The following is a 27231-nucleotide window of genomic DNA, read 5'->3' as shown; positions in this document are numbered from 1 at the left end:
GAAATTCTGAGTTTGATTTCTTGTTAATATAAAACTTTTAAATATATATTTTTTTTAAAATGACTTTTTGCACAAAAATGACAGATTCTCTTCATTTTTCCATATTTCATGTTGGCACTAATACATTATGTTTCTAATCATGGTTTTAAACAATATACATGTACATCTAATTTTGTCAACATCAGAGCAGACAGGGTCCCATGCAAAGATCTTTGGCGCCCCCACAGGGGAGCCCGGACCCCAGTTTGGGAACCACTGCTCTATGTTACATGACATAAGTGCCTGAAGAGTCTTAGTGTAAACACCCTCCGTCTTTCTCATAAAGATCTGCTTTGAGCAACACACCGTTTCCCACTGTTTAGAGTTATATTTGCTCACTGATTTATTACCGTTCTCTCCGGGTGAACAGATTTTAGGGGACGTTCTCTTCACCTCCACCACCTAAACACTTCCTGCAGCTCAAGCCCGGAGAGGACGCAGACATAAAAAGCAGGAGTAAAAAACCAACAACCAGATGTGATACCATATATAGCGTCATGAACTTCACGCGGGGACAAAAAGTTTCAGCCGAGCATTTCAGCTGCATCTGTCCTCCCGACAAAACAAATTAATTATCCAGTGTTTTGTAGAAGCATAACTCTGTGCTCCAGACAGACCACAGAGCGACTTTATCAAACATGTAGAGTGTTACAGCATTAGCCATGTTATATTTGCCATCTATATTAATGAAAAAAGAATTCCTGGATTGAAAAAGGGGCAAATATTACACGTGTCAGCAGGAGTCACTTTGCGTCTTTATTCAGGAAATAGGGTATGAAAGGAGGTATATTCTCATAAACGCGCAATGTTTTGTAATCAAATTAAAAGATACTCTTGATTTTCTTATGTTTGTTCCTTTTTTTTTTTTTTTGGACTGTCTTCATATCTGACAGTCCTTATCAAAAGCAAGACACCAACCAAGAGGTGAGAGCTCTGACAACAACCTGGAGTAGCAATGGTAAATACCTGATTTGATCCTCTTATTTTGCAACATAGAATGCGATTTACCTTTTGGGGACTAATATCTGGTAATAAATTAATCAAATGAAACACTGTGGATTATTAGTCCGCAAAGGGCAAATGAAAAGACACTAGCTTTCTTTACTGTATAAGCCTTTATTTGTAAAAAGTCTGTTGTTTGAATGATAACCCTTTTTATACCACATACTTGAACACCTTGTATTTGTAAAAAACACATTTTGTTCAAACACCTAAAAAAGCTGATTGACACTAAAACATTAATTTGCACTGACAAAAAGAAAATACAACTTCATACTACACAAAATGTTGATTCCATGAGTACCAAATGAAATCAAACACCTTATTAAACAACTGAATCAAATAAGCGCCCAATGTGAACAAAACATTACAGTACAAAAAACCAAATGCATTTTTTTCTTCCAGTGCCAATATATCAGATGAATTACATTTCCTTCTTATGATAAAACAACTACAACATTATAAGAATAACAATCCATAACAAATGCAACAAATACAATAATTTAGAAATTAACACAGAAATGAATCTAAAAGAAATATTAATTAATACTGAAAATAAATGGGCTGTAAGTCTTGTGGGTTTTTCCTTTTTCGTTGCCAATTTATATAAAGACTTATCTGGTTTAGCATGAGATAATCTCCCTATGTATGCTCTTTCAAACTGGGGAGGTATACTGGTGTGTAACTGGGAATCAGCACAGCTTCTTGCATGTATCATCATACAGTGATCAACAACAGACCATAACCAGAGGCAACGTATTGAAGAGAAAATACAGGGAACACCCACTCAGTGTGCAAACACATGGCTTACGTTCAGATGCTGCTGCTGAGCATCCTTTACATCTTGTGTAGTTGAAGGGCGGCTGATGTTAATGCTTATGCTGAACCTGATAAAAACTACAGCATGCACTCGGTGCATCTATTCCAAATTGTGTGATTTACAGTAAATACATTGTATAGAAGTACACACTCATGATTCGTACGAATCACACCATGTACGCTCCATGTTTACATTTATCCTCCAGTTTTATGCACACAAGTTTGTTTCACAAGATTTTAAAAGAGCTGGCTGTAAAACAAGTGCAATTTAAGCATGTAAACACTGGATCTTTCTTTTTCCTGGCTGTGGAGATGAATCGAATGGCGTGGAGTAAAAATATAGGAAAATAAACCTTTCAAAACTCAGTTCATGCAAAACAAAACCTACAAGGTACGTACAAAATAACGAACGCACCAGCAGAAGTTCTTCCAACAGTGAGGGGTCTGTCTGTCAGCCATGTTCTGGTGTTTGGTGGATGACATTTTTTTTTTCGTGCATGGTGGAGGTTCACTCTTTTATTAGAGGTCAGCCTCAGTGTGATTCATAAGTCACAGTCAGCACTTTTGTGTTTATGGGTTCAGCTTCTCATGCATATCTTTTTTAAGGGAGGGCTGAAATCCCTGAATGAAAACTGGAGTCAACAAAAAATGACATGGTTTATAACATTAGTGATATTAGCTCCCAGCTGGTCATGGTTATGGCACTGACTGTTTTATCAGGCTACAATAATGGGCTTCACTTGTAAAGGGGCTTTTGTGGTACTCTTCTGTGTCTTTGCATTAATCCAGAGGACTTATTCTATTATAAAGCTAAACGTCTTTAGCATACTTCTGTTAGCTAGCCCTGCACAGACTTCTACTGTGAGCAACTGAGCGGCTGCTCTTGGGCATTTTTGGCTGAGTGCCTTGCTCAAGGGCACCCATGACTGTCTTATTGAGGAGCAAGGAAGAACATCCCACTCGCCTTCTTAAGGCTATCCTGCTCCTCTAGCCTCTATAAGCCAGCTAGCCGATCATGCCCGCCATATTTCTTAGCTACCTCACGGACGTTTCTGTGCGCTATTTAAGTCTGAGGTATACGCTGCATCTGTGCTAAAATCTCTTAAAAGTTTGGACAGCCCCGTGTGTTCTCAAAGAGTGAACCAAGGCATACTGTAATTTCTGTAACAGTGTTAGCATTAGCAGTTGCCTCGTTCTCACGAAACCAGGCAATGAAACCCAACCTCAGAACCACCAGAACCTCCTTCACTGTGAGAAAACTTTGCATTGATCCCTCCATTATTTTGTCCACACCGTGTATTTCTTGTGTTTTCATTTTTTCAGGTTTCGTTTGCAGAAGAATGCCAATGCTAGAGAAGCTGTCCATGCCATTAGCAGTGAGGCTAGCTGGTATTACGAACTGCCATGTTTTTGTTCATGCATTAAGAACTATTAAGTGAAAGATATCATATTTACAGTACAATTCACATGTAATTACACATATACACTAGAGGCAAGAAAATTCACATTGAAATCAGTTCAACACTTTTTTTTCTGCTCCTATAACTCCTTGAACATATGTGTCAAAAGAAACCTATTTTCTCTCTTGTTTAAGCAAATATCCTAAAGTAAAAGAACAGAACAGAAGATCCTCACAGCTTTTGGATGAATGTGCTGATTTCATGTCCAGAAAGCAGGTAATACATGTTCTGAGTGAAATGAGTGTTTTGTACTGCGAGCATGCAAGGGACGACTTTTTTTTTTTCCTCGGTGTGTGTTTCAACTTTATTTAAGATGTGCATCAACATTATAAAAAAGCTTATACCTGATTAGGCGTATTAATTTGTGGGAAACCTGAAGGCTTGTTTGATTTGTGTGTTAGTTCGCCTTAAAAATTGTGAGTGCCTTTCATTGAATAGAAGATGGATGAGGCTTCCTTCTCGTTGAACATTTTCCAATGATTTAGTTGAAATAACACTTACGGTCGCTTGAGTCCCACATTTTTACACACAAGATGTGTTTGTCACTGGAACAAAAAGTCTCCTCAGGCCTCACAGTCTGACTCCATTCTTATTTAAAGCTCCATCATATTGCCTTTTAACAGTTTGACAAGCTGTGAGTGTGCAGACCAGGAGGAAATGATGCAAAAAAAAAGTAGAACCTCTGTTAGGTGGGATTGCATTTATTATGCACTACTTCTTTATTCTTATTGGATAAAAAACTCTTTAAAAGTTTGACTGTATAGGAACGTTTTCCCCTCGTTAAAAGTGCCTGAACACCCCTGATTCAGACGACTCTGTACACATCTAACTTTTCACGTCTCATAAGAGAAGTGCTTATTAGTTAGAACTGCAGCATATTTATCTCAGGGGTTATTATTATATATTAAAGGGGATCTCTGTTACTACTACACATCAAAGTCTACCTACTCAAAAAGGGGAGGTCAACAACTTGTAAAAAAATCTTTCATGTCTCCAGGAAGGTTGAGGGAAATTTTAGTAAAATAAACAACAAAAGTACAACACTCAGGTACGATGTTTCGCTTTCTTTTTTTGGGCAAAACCATATTAGCCAAAAGTTGTTTCCACACTACATAAAAGGACTACTTAATCTGTGCAGCCATCCCTTTGTTTTCTTTCATCAATGCTACTCTTACTTCCAACACTGCTCAATATTTGCTAGCGCTGCTCATTTTTATGAACCTCCAGTGATGTCAACACAACCTGACTGCAGACTGTTCATCTCTGACCGCTACTCTCACAGACCACTCATCTGAGACGCCATATCTCAGAACAAACCCACACACTAAAACCTGCAAATAAACTTTTGTTATGGTAAGTGTTAAGGTAGTGGTTAGGATAGAATCAAAAACCTGACCTTCATAACCTTATTATTTTTTTTAAATGTCTAATAAAGCCGGGTAAACGGTCTGCATATGGGAAAAAGGCTTTATGTAGCTCCTCTGGCTGGATAAGCAAGTAGATAATGAAGCTACTTAGCTAACGTAGCTAAGTCAAGCTCACAAAGCAGCTATGTAAGCTTTGTAGATACGTTATCTACATAGCTACGCTAGCTTTAGCTACATTTGCTAAAGCTCATGTTGTTAAAGCTAACTTAGCTACATTGGCTAATGTATTAATGTTATTATGTTGCCAGTGTAGCTATGCTAGCTTTAGCTAAAGTTAACAAAGCTAAAGTGGGCATTGTGGTTATTTCATGAATATAAATGCATGACTTTGTTTATGAGTAAAGTTGAATTTAAACCTACCTAGACTGTAAATACATTGTACCTGTAAATTATTTCACTTCCATTCTGAGATAAATGGCGTCTCAGATGAACGATCTTTAAAGGCGGTTGTCAGATATGAACAGTCTGCAGCCAGACACCGCCAACACTCAGGTATGATGTTTCTCTTTCTTTTTGTGGATGAAGCCAATGTTAGCTGAAAAGTTTCCACACTACAAAAAACAGGGCTACTTAATCTGTGCAGCCACTGTTTCCTTTGTTTGCTTTCATCAATGCTACTCTTACTTCCAACACTGCTCAATATTTGCTAGCGCTGCTACTTTTTACGAACTTTATAAATAACCTCAAGCGATGCCACTTGAGTTATTATCGATGATTGAAGGTGACGACGTAAAACTTTAAAATGTATTTCTGGGATTTAAAAGTAGAGAAAAAAATAATATTTCACTTCCTTTTCATCTCTGCTTAAAGCTAGCAGCTAGATGCTACATTAGCTGCTACTAGCATAACATATGCCATCTCCCACCCTGACTTTAGCAGTCTGGATGCATTTTGGCAAGTGTAGGCACCAGATTTTGACCAGGAAGAAAAATAAATAGAAATAAACACAATATCTGTTATTCTGCTGCATCAATTTTGAAATTTTTTCCGTAATGTTCCCGAGTGAGTGCAAATGTAATCTCAGAGTGCAATGCTAAATCCGCGCAGCACTTTTTCCAGTCTATAATTAGGTTTTTTTTTTTTAAAGTGTAAAAGACTGCTGTTTGGAAAAACTGATGCTACTGTAAACAACTTCATTGCATTTCAATTTTCACTGAAGTTTGGCAACTTTCTGAAGAACTCTGACTTCACTTACAGTCACAATTGCACCATTTCGGCCTCTATTTTCACTGACAGTACACAATACTGACTACATGTTCTCAATATAACACAGTAGAAGCTGTTTTAAGAGCTTTTAGATGGTAACCAAGAGGACATTTTCTCACAATATTTGCTGCTACTTTGCCATTGCTCTTGTCACTTCTTCTCATATAAAACAACAGGCTTACTTTCTTCACATTAGAGATTAATCACTATGTTTTGGTCGTGTACTCCTTTGGACCTCACAGTTGACTGAGAGACAAACAACAGATTGTTCAGCTGCAGACAGAAACATAAAACTAAGCTCAGTTTTTCTCCTGTTCTTTTCTTCATATCATTCACCCTGCATCTTTTATGGATTACTGGATATTTAAAGGCGATCTTTCTACAGTATAATGACGACAGTGCATAAAATTTGAACAAAAAGAAACTGATCACAGCTCGGGGCCACATCACTGTACAAACTTCACCATGACTTACGGAGACAAATTGGTTTCTCATCAGTATTCCTTCTTTTTTTTTTTTTCTTGAAGACATCGTATGCATACTGCACCCTGTGCTCCAGCTCCAGAGGGGGAGTGGATATTTCTGATGATAAATTGATTACTCTGCAGCCTTTCCATCTTCCTCCAGTCCCATCTGTGTTTGTGAATATGACAATTTCACTCTCCTTTCTCCATTTGTATGATTCTCAGGGACCTGGCTGTGCTGTGTACCACTTTATATTGCTACAGGATGCAGTGGTCGATTCGGTTGTGTTGGTATTTCTGCTAAGAGACTGTTGCTCCCTGTAGAGCCAGCATGAAGTGAAGATGTCAACCAGGAAGATGCTGATCTGCACTTCGAGCGAGGCTTTACAGCAAGGGAGGATTTAAAATGGGATCTTTTTGTCTCTTTTGCACTGTTCATCTTTAAGTCTTTTGCATTTATTTGCAGCTAATTAATAATTCAATCTATTTGTCTGTTGTACTTCTTATAAGATTTTGCTTACTTTTGAACTTGAGCACTGGCAGTTAGATTTTTCTTTCTGTGTGCATTATAGGCCTATTCACATTTAACTACAGTGCCTACATAAAGCATTCAACCCCTTGGATGTTTTTACTTTATTGGCTTTAGAAATCAATCCTGGTCAATATAATTTGGCTATTTGATCAGAAAATTATTAAAAGATGTCTACAACAGATGTCTACAAAGAAATGTCAATTAAATAAGGTAAAATTAGTGTCTGCATAAATATTTACGCTCTTTAAAGTGGCTGACCTAATTCAACAGAGGTCCAGCCAATTGGTGCTAGTAATCTCACTATTAGTGAAATGGGGATCACCTGAGTGCAGTAAATGTGTCTCATGTAATTGTGACACCTGTGTCTTGAAGGTCCAGTCACTGGTGTATCAGTATTCCTTGCTCCCATTACATCATGAAGACAAAAGAACACTCCAAGAGAAAAGGTTATTGAAAAGTATAAGTCAGGGGATGGATACAAAAAAAATTCCAAGGCACTGAACACCCCCTGGAACCCAGTTAAATCCATCATCAAGAAATGGAAGGAATATGGCACATGTGGAAATCTGCCTAGATCAGGCCATCCTTACAATCTGAGTGAGCGTGCAAGAAGGAGACTAGTGAGAGAGGCCACCAAGACACCTATGACTACTCACTATGAAGGAGTTACAAGCTTCAGCAGCTGAGATTGAAGAGACTGTGCATACAACAACTGTTGGCCGAGTTCTTCACCAGTCAAAGCTTTATGGGAGAGTGGCAAAAAGAAAGCCACTGTTGAAGAAAACTAGTATTCGCCAAAAAGGCATGTGGTAGACTCCATGGTCAAGTAGAACTTCTTTGGTCTGATGAGACCAAAATGGTGCAATGAGACAAGACATTGTGGTAGAGACTAACACTGCACATCACCACAAACATGCCATCTTCACTGTGAAGCACAGTGGTGGCAGCATCATGCTGTGGGGATGCTTCTCGACAGCTGGCCCCGGAAGGCTGGTAGAAGGTAAAATGAATGCAGCAAGATATAGGAAAATCCTGGAGGACAGTCTAACGCAGGAAAACTAAAACTACAGCTTGGGAGAAGATTTATTTCCCAGCAGGACAATGACCGCAAAGCATAAGGCGAAAGGTGAATGTTCTGAAGAGGCCAAGTAAGTCCAACACAGCATTTGCGGCTGGATTTGAAAAGGGCTGTTCACGCCATGCAACCTGGCACAGTAAAAGTTCAGCGTCCAGATGTGCAAGCCTGATTGCACATGGACTCATTGCGGTGATTATAGCTAAAGCTATCAACTAAATATTGACTTGAAAGGGGTGAATAGTAATGCAGTCACTTATTTTACATTACATATTACTATTTAATTGACATTACTTTATAGAAATCTGTTTTCCCTTTGACATTATTCTTATATTTTGTTGTCAGAAAAGCCATATTATATTGACCATGATTGATTTATGAAATTAATAAGAGTAAAAAAATCCAAGGGGCTAAATATTTTTTTAGGCACTGTATATATCCCATATTTTCTCACCCTAGAATGACTTTTTGATTCAAAATGAAGCTTATATGTTTAATTCTCTTGGTTTCAAGCTGTTTGAAGTAATAATGAATTCTTCTCCCCATGTCTTCTGCCCATTTCTCCCAAATTTGTCTTCCCGCAGGATCTGTGACTCCAACTCTGAAGCAACAAACAAATAAATACTTTATACTGAATGACAACTGGTCAAACTGTGGGCTGATATGTTGACTCTTTTGAATATACAGATCCTTATATATCCATGTCCAATGAATCACAAAAGCAACTCACCCTTATTTCCTTTTTTAGCAAACACAAAGCAGGATATGACGTCAATGGACTCTATGTGAATCAATCAATAAGAGGAAATCAACATTACGAGTATACTTTCATGAGCATCTGAATGATAAATGTATAGAATATGTTTCTTTTTTTCACACAATCAAAATGAGTAATGCATACCTTTGACTCTTTTTTTTTATCTCATAATGCCCCTAGCTCTAGAACATGTTCTGACACTCTTCAGAAATCACAGTATTTTTCAAGACAAAATCATATCTACAATAATCAGCACTTGTTTTTAACCATAATGAAAAAGACCCCCAACCCTCCCACCACCATCACCACCACCTCCCCCGAGGATGTGTTTCTAAAAATGAACATGAGAAGAGAAAAGGAATACAAGTTTTGCGCTGACTCTGCGGCGGTCAAACATCCCATCCAGGTGTCCCCCTTATGGAGACCGATGTCTGATAAAGAGAACGATTTCACTTCAAAAAACCCAAGGAACAACACATAATCCAAACAAGGTTGCTGTACATAGTAGAACCGGAGGTTTCCGTGCATGTTATCCATGGGTAATGGGAGGGGGGGTCATGGGATTGAAAGGAGGGGGGAGGGGGGTGTCAAGGATCTCACTCAGCTGATGCCTGAATGGACGAGCCACCACTGATTTCATGAGCTGCAGAAGAGGATTTTTGATCACGATAAGTATCAATAAAAAGTCGATGGGACTCTGAGACATCTTTTCTCTCCCAAGAGCTTTCACTGTCTCTTTTTATCTTTGTTTTTTTTTTAGCAAAAATATCATGCAGTCTTTAGTTCCAAAGGCCCCTGATGGGGTTTCGTTTGTTTGTTGTATGTTTGTTTCTTTCAGGAGCAAAAAGAAACTCAAAGCCTTGAAATTCTTCTCTCACAATTATTCTTAAACATTCAAGTCATCCTATTAATACTTTGTACAGCAGAAAGGTCCTTCAGGTTTCACATGTGTATATATAAATATAATATATAGAAATATGCATATACATATGTTCAACTTGTATATGTGTATACATATTTTAGGAACTGTATCAAAGCCAATTTAATGTGCTCTCAAAATATGGCCCATGATTCCTAGTGGGATGCACATCAATTCACATAGTACAACCAGTAGATTAGGTTGAAAAATCCAAAGGTGATGGGGAAAATGACCCGGGACCACTTGTCAATGGTGCTAACATCTGACAGGTTTGGGATTTTCAACTTGAGCTTGGAGGAGCGTCGCCGTAGCCGACAGTTGGCCCGGCTCCGCATGGCGCTCCGATCCAGCGAGTGGTGGCTGAAGCCATCCCGGGGCGCCATGGGCTTCCTGAACTGGACCCCGGAGCTGTCGAAGGACATGACGGAGTTCCGAGAGTCACTGACGCTGCTCCCCACGTCTGAAGGCATCACTTCGTTGTTCATCTCCAGTGTGGTTAGGAGGATGTTTCCGTACGCATCCACCTGAGAAAAGAAGGGGGAATGGAAAGAGAGTCAGCGAGGGCAGAGATTATGAGCAGAAGCCCCAAGTTCCCCTGATAATAAAACTTAAATTAACCCCACCACCCATCCCAAAAGCTGTAAAGCTAAAGCAAAATGTAGGGATGATATGGAACGTCAATTAAAGCATGCAACAGCAATAGTTAAACTTTAAAGATAAATCTATTAGTGAAAAAAACGTGACAAAAATCTGACTCTTATTGTGAAGGCTGGCCTACAGCCGATATGATTTCCAAATAGATGTACCCCAACTTTTCTTTGTTCCTCGAGATACAGATTTCTTCTCTGTGTATATGACCTGCTGAAGGTGTTGGTTTGAAACGGCGACGAAATGGAGTCCTTGCAATGTGAAAGAAAAATGAAGAGAACATTAAAACGGCTAAACCTGGTAAATAAGCACAATTTTTCCAAAGATTTCACAATGTATTAAACACAGAGTTAACAACTTTGAAAAAGCATTTAGTACTTCACACACAGTCAACACAGGGAGTGGCTTCATTCAGTCTGACTGCTTCAGTGTAATTTAAGCTTCTGCATTTTTATGTTTTGTTCTGTTCAGTTGGTAAACCAGATGTGGAAATAAGGTAGCATACTGAGAGTGAATGAAGCCTGCAGCATAAACATAGACAACAACCTAAATAAGAAATGAGAATGTTAACACCACTGTAGAGCTACATGAATCATTATCTCAATGAGAAAGACCTTTTCAATAGGAAGCAGTCAGTGCTTGAGGGGGAAGCGATGGATGATGGTCGGTGAATGCATATTTGGCTGTGGTGGCATTAGTATGCTCCGGGAACATTACTGCGGGGAATACTGTATGTGTCTTTGGATAAATGAGCATAGCTTCAAATCTTATAGCTGTGTTGTACTTGAACTCTGACTGACACAGAGGAGTCGGAGGTGAATTAGAGGTAGCAGATAAAGATGCAAACCTGTTCCCTCAGGCGCTTCTCTTCGTATCTCGTGCGCTCGTTATTGACTTTGCCCAGCCGCTCGCTGAGTTTCTTCTGCTGCGCAGGGCCCCGGCCAAAGAACACATAATTTACAAAGGCATATTCGAGCAGGGCCAGAAATACGAACACGAAACATCCCATGAGGTAGACGTCGATGGCTTTCACATATGGGATCTTTGGGAGAGTCTCCCTAAGGTGGGTGTTAATAGTTGTCATGGTGAGCACCGTAGTCACACCTGAGCACAGCAGCAAACAGAGACAGAGAATTCCGCATCAGACATGCTAGGTAGACTTTGAACATTTACTAACAGTTTAATACAAAAATCTAACTCAGTCATGGAAGAAAATGGAACCTTCAGTTCAAGTAACAATACTGGATGGTTCAACCGCTTAGGCTCAGTAAAGTTGTTTTGATCAAACTGATTGTACCAGCCGAGATGAGTGTTGTTATACAGTCATGGACAAAAGTATTGGCACCCCTGAAATTTTTCCGGAAAATACACCATTTCTCCCAAAAATTGTGGCAATTACAAATATTTTTGGTATAAACATGTTTATTTTATTTATGTGCATTTGAACAACACGAAAAACAGAAAATCATTTTATTTCAAGCATGTGATGCTCTTTTAAACTCACCTGTGGCAGTAACAGGTGCTGCAATCTAGAAATCACACCTGAATCCAGTTAGAATATATAAAATTTGACTCAACCTTTGTGTTGTGTGCCTGTGTGTGTCACAGCAAGCATGGAGAAGAGAACGAAGGGCAGAGAATTGTCTGAGGACTTAAGAAGCAAAACTGTAGAATAATATGAACAATCTCAAGGTTTCAAGACCATCTCCAGAGATCTTGAAATTCCTTTGTGCACTGTGTGTAATATAATCAAGACGTTTACAACCCATGGAACTGTGGATAATCTCCCTGGATGTGGAAGAGAGAAAAATTGACAAAAGAATGCAGCAAAGGATAGTTGGAATGGTGGATAAACATCCTCAGTCAACTTCCACATAAATTCAGGCTGTCCTGCAGACTCAGGTTGCAAAAGTGTCAGCTCGGACCACACGGAGTCATCTGAACGAGATGAAGCGCTATGGCAGGAGACCGAGGAGAACCCCACTGCTGACAAAGAGACATAAAAAAGCCAGACTGGAGTCTGCTCAAAACATAGTTAAAAAGCACCAAGAAATGGTTGGAGACAAAGCACTGGAGAGTTCTGAAGTGGCCAGCAATGAGTCTGGATCTAAATCCCATTGAACACCTATGCAGAGATCTCAGAATTGCTGTTGCAAGAAGCACCCTTCAAATCTGAGAGACCTGGAGCAGTTTGCAAAAGAAGAGTGGTCAAAAATTCCAGTTGAAAGGTGTGAGAAGCTTGTTGATGGTTATAGGAAGATATTGGTTTCAGTTATTTTTTTCACAAGGGTGTGGAACCAAATATTAAGTTCAGGGTCCCAACAATTTTGTCTGGCCCACTTTTTGAGTTTTGTGTAAAATTATGTCAATTTTGTCTTTTTTCTTCTGCTTTTTGTGTTGTTCCAATGCACAAAAAGGAAATAAACATAAAATAAACATGCGTATACCAAAAACATTTGTAATTGCAACAATTTCTGGGAGAAATGGTGTATTTTCTAGAAAAGTTCTAGGGGTGCCAATACTTTTGTCCATGAGTGTATATAACAGACACTTTTGAATACAGACAAATGCACAAAATATGTAAATATTACACTGGGAGTAAGTGGGTTTTTCAGACTTATTTATAGTATAACTTAAGCACATTTATGTTTGTTTTGGTGTAAAATAATACATTATGAGAGTAACAGGACGGCACTGATATAACTGTAGGCTTAGTTTGATTATTTCGTTTAGTGATTTTTTTTTTTTAAGTTGATAGCTTTATGTAAATGTAGCTTTAGTGCACATCAATATTGAACATGTTTCAGCTACATGCCGTTATCTCCCATGACAGTTAGTGGATTTCAATGAAGACATGTGGAAGTTTAATAATGCAGCGGTGGCTATGTCTCACCCAGGGCCACCCGAGCTGCAGAGGCATCGTAATTGATCCAGAAGGAGACCCAGGAGAGGATGGTGATCAAGATGGAGGGCATGTACGTCTGCAGGATGAAATATCCAATGTTCCTCTTAATCCTGAAACTCAGCGAAAGCCTTGGATATGAACCTGTAAGGGAAAAGGGATGGAGTGATAGTATGAAAAGGAGCAGGGCAGAGTGAAATCACATCAGTGGATAAAAAAAGGGAGAGGAAGAGGAGGAGGAAACGTTGGCACAACTTAAGAGTTCCAAAGTCTGCACTTTGACAACGCGCAGGGTAGTCATTTCTCCATTTGTTCAGATGGAGCACTTAATTTCCCCAAAGCGATGGATTCCTTTCCAGGGACAAGTTCGATTCCAATTAAACATGGCAGAAAGTCGCAAACACGGCAGATTTTTCTGCAACCCCCTATCTCAGCAGGCAGCTCCAGCGTCCCTCTGAGGATTGTCACAGAGAGCTGCTCTGCTTTTCTCTTGCACTCTCTCTGTCCTCTAAACATTACCAAAAGGGCACGTTAGAGGTGCATAATTGCATCGCATACTTTTACACTAAAAGAGGAAGGAGAAGTACAGTATGTTTGCAGAGGTGGTAAGTCACTTCATTGCACTGTTTGCAGGGAAATATCAGCTGACTGTGCCAGCACATTAATTGCACTTTTGACTGCACTTTAATTTAAACAAGCACAACAATACAACACTGCTGCAAAAAGCAATATAAACATCAAGGCGGGATCCCTCTGCTTCAGCCAGAGCTGGATATTTACGAGGTTGGAAACAATACAAATTGCTCTAAATATAGTTAAGTTCTATTCTGCGTTTTCTATCTACAGTTTTATTTCCGACGTGTCAACAAAGAAAAAGGGCTTCAGATAAACGTGATGGTTTTAATCTAAAAGGCGATTTGCTATGGGCCTCACACAGTGATGAATGACCTCATCATCTCCACGTTGCTCTAAATCTTTTAATGAATCGATACCTTCGCATACATGCTTCATCAAGTGTGAGACAAACGCCTTAGATCACCCAAATACATCAGAGATTAATGGGGGCAACAAATGTTTGCAAGTGTGATTAAAGTCAAACATGAAGACTGCACTTAAAATAGACTTTTAAAACAGCAAGGTTGTTTGTAGCAGGAGGAACAGTTAAAATCAGGTAACAGAAGCATTCTCATGATAGTTGTAATAATAAGATATCACTACAAAGTAAATCCATACTGCAGACCACCATGACTTTTTCTATAGTTACTGTGATTAATATGCAGAATATGCATTTCCTTTAACTGTATATATAGTTTTATTAGACTGCATTGTGATTTTGGGTAGAAATATTGTGAACAAACATTTTTGGGGAGCATTCTTTAAAGCAGTGGTTCTCAATTGGTGGGTCGGGACCCAAAAGTGGGTCACGGAGCAGTTTTCAGTGGGTCGTGACTCAGTGTCAGTAAAAAAAAAAAAGTCCTAAAGTCCTTAGTGGACATGCATTAATACCTTTCATTTTACACTGTTTTACTGTGAAATTGGGTACATTGAAATGTTTGATCAATATTTCAACTAATTTATATCCTTTTCTTGTAATGAAAGGGCTACTTTTCCCATGATAATGGAGTAATTTCTCAAGATCTTGGGAAAACTGGCAAAAATGTACACACAATGATGGGTAAAGAGGGTATAAAACTTGTCAGTTTTGTCCGTTTCTTTTCATATCATGTATTTTTGTCCAATCATGCTCCAGACTGCAACATATTCAATAAACTAAATAAGCATTGTTGAACTTTTTTTTGGAAACTTAAGTCGCGATTTGTCATAGGAGAGACTGGTGGGTCCTGAGGCTGGACTAGTTGAGAGCCACTGCTTTAAAGAATCAGTCAGATCCTTTACTGAAAGCTCCAGCTAAAAATGGTCGGTTCATGTTGATTTGGCGCCCCCTCTCAACAAATCCGACATTACTTCCTCATTTCTCATCTTGTGTTGCACTTGTGTAAGCAGTGTCTTCTACTAAAAATCTCAAATGACTTCCGGATGGTGCTTTTAGCTATTTTAGCTTGTTTAAAACCACAATTAACATCTAACCTGACACAACAGATAGACTGTGTCAAATATCCATTACATTGGGTATATTTCACAGTCATGTAGGAAACCTCCAATACAAAGTGTTTGGAAAGGACAGATAGTGGTTGGATGAGCATTCTGTCTGTCACGTTCATTATTGGCCAATCACAGCAACAAGACAAAATGAGGTAGTAGCCATGCACAGCTACACCAAGTAACAAGAGCTCATCTCGTGTGCGCTGTTGTATTTTTCGAACAGTGGAGCTTGTTGGTGGATAAAATTGTGCTGAGGCTGGCAGGGAGAAGTACAAAAGCATCTTCCCCACCAAGGATAGCTTTCAATGTGGTTCTTTGCTCCTTCTTTGCTAATGGCTCCACCTGAAGCCAGCGTGTTTACCGGCCCCTGTAACAACCATGAACTCATGCCAAAGCAGGTGGGGAGATCTCTGTTCTCTTTTTTGATAAAGGAATGTGGTCCATTCTGATAAAACCGCCCCATACTATAGCATCCACATAATAAATGGGCAAACTACAGTGTTAAAGATGAGGTTTCGGTGTGAGCGAGCGAGAAGGAAGCAGCATGTATTGATCTGAATCATCAATTACCCTGGAAATGATTTGGGCTGATGCAAAAATTTGCATAAAATTAAACCTGTTCTGAAAAAAATAATGACAGATGAAAATTTCGGCATCAGTGTGCAGACATGATTGGAACAATATGAGATCGATTTTCTTTTTGACGTGTGAAAAACGGGACGAAAGAAACAGACTAGGTGTGCAAAGGCCTCAAGTTCTGCCGCAAATAAAGAGGTAAAAATGACAGTAAATCCCTATGAAATAAAGAGTAACAGCTTCCTGATATCTGAAATCAGAAAATAATGATAAATATGTATGAAGACATTTCTTGAAGTTCTTGTGAGTCAATGTTTGGTATTTCTCTGGCACTTTGTTTTTTGCAAGTCTCTTCACACCTTACAAATGTGCAGAAATGACCACCCACAATCTGCTCCAATAAAGAGGAAATCATCTTTCTAAATGACCCGAATATGATCACAGTCCCTGCAGTAACAATGACGTGTTCACTGGCGCCTCCGCTCACAGTGATGACACGCATGCAGAGCTGTTTATAGAGCATGTAAGAACCGTCATTACCAGCTTCATTATGTTTCAAACAGCCTTACCTGTAGTAAACCTGACCTCCCTGGACACCAGGCGGATGTCTACGATGGAGAACTGAGGTAACTCTAACTTGTCCACACCCGTCACAGCGCTGTCTCCTCCCTGCCAGAAGAACTTGATGTCATCTGTGGTGTATCCGTCTGTGCAGAGGTAAGAGGGAAGAAGAAAGAGAAAATACATACAGTGTAAGAGGGGTGAAGAAAGTTAACTATGATGAGAGTATGGATGTCGACTGCAGAGTCCTGGATAATACTTGCCAGTAATCTAGCACTAATCTTGAGCCCTTTGGTAATGCAATCATTGTAAGCCTGGATGGGCTTACAGGACACCAAGAACTTAACCTATTCAGATAGGTATTTTGGGGGCTGTCAGCAGTAATGCATTAATCATGGTTTATTAAGATTCAACATGCCTCAATGTCCTGTCAGTACACTTTGGTTTAGCTACTGCAGCATCTTTCTGCAGACAAGGTGGTGTATAATAAGTTCGCTAATGCTCCTTAATGTCTAATTTCACATTAAAAACTCACAGGCAGCTCAATCAAAGTGAAAAGTCATCTGTACCTTGTAATTTCAAACATTACACTTTTATCTGTGTCCTTATTTCCTTTTCAATCCATAACAAGTTACTTTAACCATGGTTAAGTCCATGTCATAATGATCTATCTATCTTTGTTCTTTCAAAATAAAACCAGGTCTGTATCCAAACAGAAGAAAGACTGTACAAAAATCTAAAATGAAACAAACAATTTTAAAGACAAAACAGCTGAATTCAAAATGTGACGAAAAGGGAAATTAATCACGTTTATGGGGCTGCTGGGCAAGAGGCAGGAAACCTCTTGTAGTTGTCCCCACACCTGCCATTAAAAGCCCTTTTTCACCAACCACAACCCACCCAAGAAATGTTTGACTTGCTTGCTCATTCCCTAAAAGGTTTGTCAGCAAGGGAAGGTTGGGGAAAGGTTTGCAATAGAGAAAGAAATTCATGGTCAAACTCACATCAACAGGCATTTTAGAGTCACCAGTCACCCTAAAGAGCATGTTTTTGCACTGTGGGAATCTGGAGTACATGTAAAGAACCCAAGCATGCACTGTGTTCCTGCTTTAAACCCAAGCAGTTTGAATCAGGATCCTTCTATCTGTGAAGCGACAGCCCTAACCACTGAAACAGTTGATTTGTGAGTTCATTTTAGCAAACATATCCAAGGCAGTTTGGCTGTAGACGGTTCGTCGGCCACTCTCACAAACTGTTCATCTGAGACACTGTATAAATCAGAATGGAAATACGGATAGGATACCAAAAATTTTAGGTTAAAAACTAACTTGTAAAACCTCTTTATAAAGCCAAGGAAACAGCCTGTTTATGGGAAAAAGCTTGTCCTCTATGAAAACACCAACACAGCAACTGTAGCTCACGTAGCTCTGTTAGCTGTGTAAGCTATGTTGATGATGGAGCTATGTAGCTAACATAGCTAAAGCTAAAAAACAAAACAGCTACATATCTATTTCATCTACATAGCTAAGTTAGCTTTAGCTATGTTTGCTAAAGCTCACATTGCTAAAGCTAACTTGACTATAGATAATGGAGCTAGGTAGCTAGCATAGCTAGGTAGCTAACATAGCTAGATAGCTAACATAGTTTAAGCTAAGTTCACAAAGCAGCATTATAAGCTGTGAATATAAGTTATCTACGTAGCTATGTAAGCTTTTGTTATGTTTTCTAAACCTCACATTACCTAAGCTGCATACACGTAGCTACATTTGCTTATGTTGGAAAATTAATTATGTAACCAGTGTAGCATGTTAGATTTAATGGAGCTATGTAGCTAACGCAGTCAAAGCTAAGCTCACAAAGCAGCTACATATCTATTTCATTTACATAGCTAAGTTAGCTTTAGCTATGTTTGCTTTAGCTCACATTGCTAGAGATAACTTAGCTATAGATAATGGTAGGTAGCACACATAGCTAGGTGGCTAATGTAGCCTAAGCTAAGTTCTCAGGGCAGCTATGTAAGCTACAGAGATAAGTTCTCTATGTAGCCACATTAGCTTTTGCTATGTTTGTTAAAGCTCACATTGATTAAGCAATATAAACGTAGCTTCATTTGCTTTTGTAGTAATGTTCATTACGGAACCAGTGTAGCTGTATTAGCTTTTGCCAAAGCAAATGATGCTAGGGCAAGCCATCGTTTTTGTAACTACTTCTATAATGGGTTTATACTTGTGTTAATTTTGTCGACTAAAACTATGACTAAAACTATTCGTTGACAGCCTTTTTTCCATGACAAAAACTGGACTATGACTTACAAAAATAGATATTTGATGACTAAAACTGACAAAAAGTAAGTTGTCTTTTTGTCAAGATGACTAAAACTAGACTAAAATGTAATGTAGTTTTCGTCTGACATTCTAAATCCATGATATTTCTCTACGGGTGGTGAATCTGTCAAAAAACAATGCGGCTGTATCTATTCTGCCTCTCGGCTGTAGAAAGCAGGGACCCCAGGTTTGACAGAGTGCAGAGAACACACTACCATGATTTGGTATCAGATTTAGGCATGAAAATAAATGCTTGGACTAAAAGAAAATCCTAAAATGTGAGGACTTTCTATGGACTAAAACTACACGAAAATATCTTGAGTTTTTCGTCAACTATAACTCGACTATAAAGGGTAAAAATGAAATAAGTGACTTAAACTAAAAGACATTTCGTCTTAAGACTAAGACTGAAATTAAAAATAGCTGCCAAAATTAACACTGGTCTATACATAATACAATCCTGGGTTAGACTGTTGACCTTTTCCTCTATTTTATGGCCTGACTGACAACAGACTTTGTTTATGGATAAAGTTGAATAAAAAAAAAAACTAAAATTGGAAATACACAGTATCAGCAAATTACAGCACTTTAATTCTGAGATAAACAATGTCTCAGATGAATGGTCTGTGAGAGTGGCTGTCAGAGATGTAAGGTCTGCAGCCAGACTGCTCAACCTATCTGCAACAACTCTCTAACCCACCAGAAGCAGCTAAAACTTAAAACATTTAATCAAGAAAACAACTGAAAGTCTTAAACGGATGACTAATAATAATCAAATCCCATGACAACTATAACTTGACATCAGGGCTTTTTCCTTAAAGGAATCTATTCAAAAAAATTAATGCCCAAGTAGACTGTAGCTCCAGAAAAAAACATGATTTTGATCCCTTTTCTTCTTTGATTTTTAAAAATAAAATTCAATTTCCCTTATTTTGCTTGCAGCTAATCTTCGAATGTTCTTAAATTTGATGTGATGTGTGATTGGTCTGTACATTCCTTGGTGTTTGAGTTTGGCTGCAATGTCTTTGACAGCTTTGGTGTTTGTAATCTATTTTTGTCATCAAGATTTAGATAGGGAGCAGTTATTGAAACATCTGAATGTTTCTTTTTACATCACTGGTGTCATTTGAGATTAAATAATTAATTATTGTACTCCTGATTGTTTTGGCATCAATGCATGTGTACTGATGTTGGCAGTGGTAGGGTAAGTCATAAAACAACACCTCACTCTGATAGTAGGCCTCTGTTTCTGTCTGAAAATGTTCATGACACTACTTCGACATTTAGAAAAATGAGTGTCTGTTTTTGTTTGGACCTTTAGGACCTCTTTGTCTGAATGAAAACATATTCTTTTGCTGCTGATATCCTAGACACTTACAGGTACGGCTGGAGAAACTCAACCTTGTGTTTTCTCCATTAGCACAAAAACATTCAGTCTTAAATCTGCTTGTTCTCTTGGCCTACAATCACATGCACCACTGTCCTCCTCCTATGTGCAATTAAACTCCTGCATGCATTACCACCTGCATGAATATTTATTAACATGTGTCACCTGCTACGGCGCTCACACACATCTTCCACTGGCAGAGCAATTGAAAGTGACCACAGCGGTAGATTTATGTCAATAGGGCAGTATGCATTCACTGCAGAGCCATTCCTCAGAGCGGGAAGTGTTCCTACATTTCACATCCTGCTACCCAACATCCAGACCTGGATGGCATTAAACTGGCTAAGAGACCGGGATTCATTACCATTAAATCTCTCTGTGAGGTTATAGGGTAAGCAAATGTGACATTGTCCATGAAATTGAAACAACTGCCTGTGTAATCAATCAAAATGACGCTCAATGTGCACAAGTCCCACCAGTGCAAACAGCAGATATTCCTGCAACTTTCCAATTCATGGCATATCCATATTTCATTGCCTGCTGATGTCCCTGAGGGTAAACACTGCACTTTTATCCCCAACAACAAGAAGAACTGCAAATATCTGCTTCTGCTTTATTGAGCATGTTGGCTGATTGATGGGGTGGTCAATGAAAATGATCAAGCAAATACAATTTTTAATTACAGCAGCAGCACATTTTCTCCGACTTATTGATTTCATAAAATTAAAGCATTTGGAGAAAAAAGGAAGGACATGAAACAATGCAATTATTAGATAATGTGTAATATTATGTGAAGTCTCATTTATTTCCTCCTGTTTGTTTGAGTGTAGCTTTTCCAAGATGATGACTCAGGTACAAATTTCCTTTATAGAGACCAAATATCAATATGTGAGCAAGCTATGGTCTGTTAATGTTCTGTAAGTTTGACCCTGGTTTTATTTCATTACTTACTCTTGTTTTAATCTTGATGATAACAGCTTACAGCTCACAAAAATCTATTATGTCAAAATAATTATATTCATTTAGTCTCAATACTTGGTCAGGGCTCTGTTTATATATAATAACTGCATCTATGCAATGTGCCATGAAGCCAATCAGTCTGTGGCACTCCTGGGGTGTTATGAAGCCCAGGTTGCGCGATAGCAGCCTTGAGTCTGGTGTCTCTCATCTTCATCTTGATATTTCCCCAGAGATTCTCCACAGGGTTCAGGTCAGTCCAGCTGGCTGGCCAATCAGCCACAGTAATACCATGGTCAGCAAACCAGTTTCTGGTAGTTTTGGCTTCACTGCGGGCAGTTGCCAAGTCCTGCTAGAGGAAAATCAGTATCTCCATAAAGCTCCTCAGCAGATGGAAGCATGAAGTGCTCTAAAATCTCCTGGTAGATGACTGACAGCGTTGACTCTAGACTTGATAGAGCACAGTGGACAAACAGCAGCAGATGACACAAACCATCGCTGACTTTAGAAACTAAAAACACTGGACTTCAAGAGCACTTTGGATTTTAGGCCTCTGAGTACTTCCTCCAGACTCTGGAACCTTGATCTCCAAATGAAAGCAAAATTAATTTTCATCTGAAAACAGAACTTTGGATCACTGAGCAACGATCCTGTTCTTTTTCTTCTTAGCCTACGTGACACGCTGATGATGACGTATGTGGTTCAAGAGCATGACACTTGTAGTCCATTTCCTGGACACGTCTATGTGTGGTGGCTCTTGATCTGCTAAATCCAGCCTCAGTCCACTCCTTATGATGCTCCCCTAAGTTCTTGCATCTGCTTTGTTGACGATTCTCTGAAGGCTGAGCTCATCCCTGTTGTTTTTTAACTTTTTCTTACCAAACTTTTATTTTTCAGTCAACTTTCCATGAATATGCTTTGATACAGCCTCTGAGAACAGACTGCCCTTTCAACAGTGGCCTCCTTGGCTTACCCTCCTTGTGGAGGATAACAATGATTGTCTCCTAGACATTTGTCAAGTCAGCAGTCTTCCCCATGATTGTGGTTGTGTGTACTGAACCTGAGTGAGAGAATAAAGGCTCAGGACTCTTCCACAAGATTCTAATATTTTGAGATAGTGGATTTTAGATTTTTGATATTTCACCTTGTATGGGATGATCCCAGAAGCTATAGAAGTTCAGCTTTTTGAAGTAAAGAACTTTTCAAGATATATTTCATTTTTTAAATTTGCATCAGTAAAGCTTGACTCAAACTGGGAACTTAATATCTCTAAGCAGTCAGCCTCAACTTTGACCCTTTTTAAATAATCATGTATCTTGATAAAGTGACTTCAGGTGATAGCAACACAAAGTATTCAGTGTATTGTTAGGTTTATAAATCCTAATTTAATATGTCAGCTTTGAATGAAAAGCTTACTGATGCTACTTAGCTTGAGCTATAAATAACATTTGGTTAATGAATATACTGTAAATTTTCTTTTAAATATTGGTTTCCTTCAAAGCCAATTTAAGGCAGCTATACATGAAAAATTGTCAAAAAAACTAAAGGCTTTGTGTTTTTATCCATACTCAGGTTAATCCTTCTGAAACATCAAACTACACACTTTATAGATAATATAATGAAAATATACCCAAATGTTACAATGCATTTTATAAAACACAATTTTTGTGCAGTATCTTGTTGGACCAAATATCCAGATCAACACTGATCAGCTCCTTAATGAATCATCCCTGAATCAGGTGTTTAATGACACTTCACCAATATTTCATTACTTCCTCCAATTACACCCTAGTTATGAGCCCCATTAGCAGATTGTTCATTCAAATGATTATAGCAGATGTGAGCTGATATTAAACTACATTTCTTTAGCAACGTAATGACACCTGTGTAATTTAGAGGTCAAGGGTCACACTGAGGGTCAGCTAATGTCCTCATATGAATGTCATCATTTCACCTTCAGCCTGCAATGATCCAGTGGAGCCCTGTCCATCTGTCACTGGGAGGAAACAATAATCAATGCACATCAGCAAAGCAGCGCAATTTCATCTCTATTTCTCCTGACAGTCATCAACTGCAGAGGTAAGACATCGAACAAACAGCACACATGGGTAAAGAAGACAAATATTCACTAATGGCTCCTCTAAATCATCACACACAAAATTATCTATCACCTCCCAACGCGGACATTTGGGATCAGAGTAATTTAAGATTCAATACAACCCATGGTCCATGTTCGACAATGATAATACCAAGATACAGGGATTCTGTAATACTTGATAAGACACATGAATGATACATCACAACAACGGATTAACTGAAAATGGCTAATACCAATTCCGACGTACTATATATTAATATACAACCCCAATTCCAAAAAAGTTAGAATGCTGTGTAAAATGTAAAACAAAAATAATACAACGATTTGCAAATCTCATAAACCCAGAATTTATTCACAATTAACATAAAACAACAGATGCTAAAAAATGTTAGCTCATCATATGTTGATGGCAGCAACACATCCCGAAAAAGTAGAGACAGGGCTATGTTTACCATTGTGTACCATCCCCTCTTCTTTTAACAACAGACTGTAAATGTCTAGCTGCTCAACAGTCCTGGGTCTTCTTTGCTGGAAGGCCAGTTCAGAACCCAGACTCTTCTAATGTGAAGCCAGGCTGTTGTGATGGATGTGTATGCAAGGGCTTCCCTGAAAGAGACATTGTCTGAATGGGAGCATGTGGTGCTCAAAGACCTCTATACTTTTCAGCATTGATAGTTCTTTCCAGATGTTTAAGCTGCCCACGCCACAGGCACTACTGCAGGCTTTTAAACTGATCACAAGCAGCCAATAATAACTTTTGGTATTGTCCCTTGTGCCCAGAGATTTCTCCAGATTTTCTGGATCTATTGATATTATTTACTGTAGATGCTGGGATAGTAAAAGTCTGCACAATTTTACAATAAGAAATATCTTTACTTTAACCTGGTTAGTTGCAAACCTCTCCTCCAGCTGTTGTTTCATAGCACCACTTACTTTTACAGCCTTTACTCGCTACTTTTCTTTAGACATGGTGCTGCCATCAAATTCAAAATGAGCAATTGTTCCTCATGAAGTGGTAAAATGTCTCAGTTTCCACATCTGATATGTTTCTGTTCTATTTTTTAAAAATATTGCATTGCATTGTATTTACAAACTTTTTTTGTAATTGTAATTTAGTTCAAACCTAAAATCTCAGTCCTTAAAACATTTAAGAGTTAAAGAGTGAAGGTGACTAAAGAAAAAGACTTCACCTGACGCTGGTCAGTCGGTCGAGCCTAAACTAAAGCCTAAACTCTACAAAATTACTGGCACATATGGCTGATATTTAAAGCCGATATATTGATTATAACTATCTGCAGAAATTCTCATATCTGCAGATGATACTAGTTAAGATCTTAAGCTAAAATCTGCAAAACCTGATGTCATACTCATAATATCATTACCCCTAATAAATGAAATAGAATAAACAAAAACACATAACAGGATTTATGAATTACTTACAGCTTTCAATCTCCAGAGTGCAGTTCTGTTCATCCAGAGGGTATCTCCTCAAGTCCATCATGCAAGCAGCAGTGGTGGTTATTCTGAGGAGAAAACACAGACAAACAGATTACTGTAGGTGAACTCCTGAGGACATGACAGGACAGGTAATGTTTATCAGTAATTTGGTTCCACATAATAAGTAAATGGTGTGTGGCATTGAGGACATCAATTACTCTAGGCCCTCTTACAGTTCTTGTTATTTCATTAAAAACATGAACTTTCCCTGGACCTAAACAACTCAAGGCCAGCTTTTCTCCAAAATGGAAGCACTCACATGTTCTTCAACTTTTAAACCTTTTAAAGAGCAACTAAAAGCTCAGATCAGGGGATGCAGAATTGTACTCAAATGTTATGTCTGTAAACAACTGCTACTGATGAAGAGATCAGTGTGGATGCAGCTAGCAGTGATTTTTTAGGAACTAGACATTTCTTTATCAAAAGAAGAGTAAAGAACAACATTTAGAGTTTGTCTTGATAGAAAACAGGCTTCTACAAGAGTTTAGTTCACCAACTGGCTCCACTGATAGTGAACAATGATAAAGACTGCCTGTTGAGCTTGCATTGTGCAGTTTATTCCACAGGGCTGTGCACGCTTACATCATGTTTGACTCTCTCATTTTCACTTACATAATGAATGTGACCATTCATCCAATCACCTTCTATGTATTTTTTTCAAAGCTTCTGACCTTTCCAAACACAGCCTCTGGGCTGTTTTCAAGATGATAGGTGAGATGAGGATATAAAAATATCCCTTGCAATGGATTAACCAGATAGATTGTTTCAGATATCAATTGCACAGGATACGTTTTTAACATTTATCCGGGAAACCTCCCATACAAAGCATTTGGGAAGTGCAGGACTATTAAAAACATTCTTGGAAGTTGATTGAGCAAACGTTGTGTCTGACAAATTCATTACAGGCCAATCAGAGTGACAAGACAAAATGAGGTTGCAGGCATGCGCCTGAGCTCAGCAGACAGGTGGTGTTGTAGTTTATGAGTGTAGCAGCTTGTTGGTGGATAAAACTCATGCAAAGGCTGGTCAGTGGAAATACAAAAACATCTCCTCTGCCAACTAAAGCTTCAAGTGTGGCTCTTTGCTCTTGTTTTCATCAAGAAATGTGGCCAAGTTCTGATAAATCTACCACTATACTAATAACTACATCTGAGCTAAAAGCTACACAGGTGGCAGTCTTTGTATTTACGGGCCTACAGCACAATTAAACCCCTGCCAGTTCTGAGAACCTGGCACAATTTGGTTGGAATCATTCCAGACTGGAGCTCTGCAAGAAGGATTTGCCTGCTGACAGACATTTAATCTGGACAGTCCATCTGCTTTGCAAGGTTAGCAGTGGATTCAGGTCAATTCAAACCATCTTTAGGAAAACAATGACCCTCAGATTTAGTTAGTGGCAACTAGAGGTGTAACGGTTCAGAGGTCACGGCTTTGGTAATGGCTTTGGTTCACTGGCAAAAAAAGAGAGGAGTCCAAGATTTATCATTCTAGATGTCCTTCACCTATTAGTGCAGCTAGTGCTTTCTTACATTTTCAAAATAAACATTTGTATCAATCAATTAATACTCTGTTCCATCTAGTTTTATTTAGAACAATCAGTGATAGTTGTTGCAGCCCATGATGGATTAAACATGACATAAAAAATGGTAAACAAAAAAAATTTTTAAAAGACAACATGCAAATTAAAATATGTGATTTTTAGAGCAATGTATTACACGTATGATTTATGAATTGTGCTGTAACACTGTTGTTAATATAAAATCACTGCAGTGGTTGCTCATGCAAAATCCTGACTCAGCACCTTCCTCTTCTTCACCGGTGGTGAGCAAACATACCCGCATTACTGCCACCAAGATTGAAGGGTAAATACTTGTCACATTTGTTATCTTCGATTTTTTAATGGTTTGGGCGTATTTCTTGTGTGACTACATGCACTAGTCTGTGACCATTCAAGACAAATACAAATATGGTTACACCCCTAGAGGCAATCAAGTGTTTTTTATAGTTAATAAAAGAAAAAGGAAGCAAAAATTGCAGGTCCAAAATGAACCATTTCTTTAAAAAACAAGGTCGCTATATCTTCTGCAGAAGCATAAACCATTGTTTCAAGCTAAGGTATTTTTTTTTTAAGTCCACCCTAAATAGTTATGACATTACAGCAAATAATAAAACTCACTAAATGAGCACAACCTGTATGATGTGACAGTGATGGCGTGAAGGAAAGATGTCCTTAAGGGAATTCCAGGATAGACACACATCAGCTGAAACTCTGGGGTTTAGTTTCTCTTTAACAATCATTAAAGATTCAGATTCAGTGAACCACCTTTTTCTTTTGTTGTTTTTAAGGGAATTCCACCCTTCCTCCCCCTTTTACCAGACTTTTTAAATGTTTTTTTTATGTTCCTGTCTGCTGCATTTTCTTTTATGTGCATTACTAACTGCTCGGCATCTGCGTTTTTGTCAGTGTGCCTTATTTATTGC

At 38.6% G+C, this 27231-nt stretch overlaps 1 protein-coding gene across 1 annotated transcript in view; it reads right to left on the bottom strand.

The window, feature by feature from the left end:
• Positions 1-9408: 9408 nt before the first annotated feature.
• The window catches only part of gabrb4 (gamma-aminobutyric acid type A receptor subunit beta4), a 39973-nt gene continuing 22150 nt past the window's right edge, over positions 9409-27231 (bottom strand). Inside the window, exons 3-8 of the mRNA XM_041801574.1 lie at positions 24694-24776; positions 16496-16633; positions 13239-13391; positions 11193-11449; positions 10504-10596; positions 9409-10221 (exon numbers count right to left, since the gene is read on the bottom strand). Coding sequence (XP_041657508.1) covers positions 9868-10221; positions 10504-10596; positions 11193-11449; positions 13239-13391; positions 16496-16633; positions 24694-24776 — 1078 coding nt within the window. The 3' untranslated portion in view covers positions 9409-9867. The remainder of the gene's footprint in view (positions 10222-10503; positions 10597-11192; positions 11450-13238; positions 13392-16495; positions 16634-24693; positions 24777-27231) is intronic.

Source organism: Cheilinus undulatus, linkage group 12, assembly GCF_018320785.1.
Source record: "Cheilinus undulatus linkage group 12, ASM1832078v1, whole genome shotgun sequence".
Taxonomy (NCBI): domain Eukaryota; kingdom Metazoa; phylum Chordata; class Actinopteri; order Labriformes; family Labridae; genus Cheilinus; species Cheilinus undulatus.
Note: the sequence above shows the minus strand (reverse complement) of the source record. Positions and strands in the feature narration are given on the sequence as shown.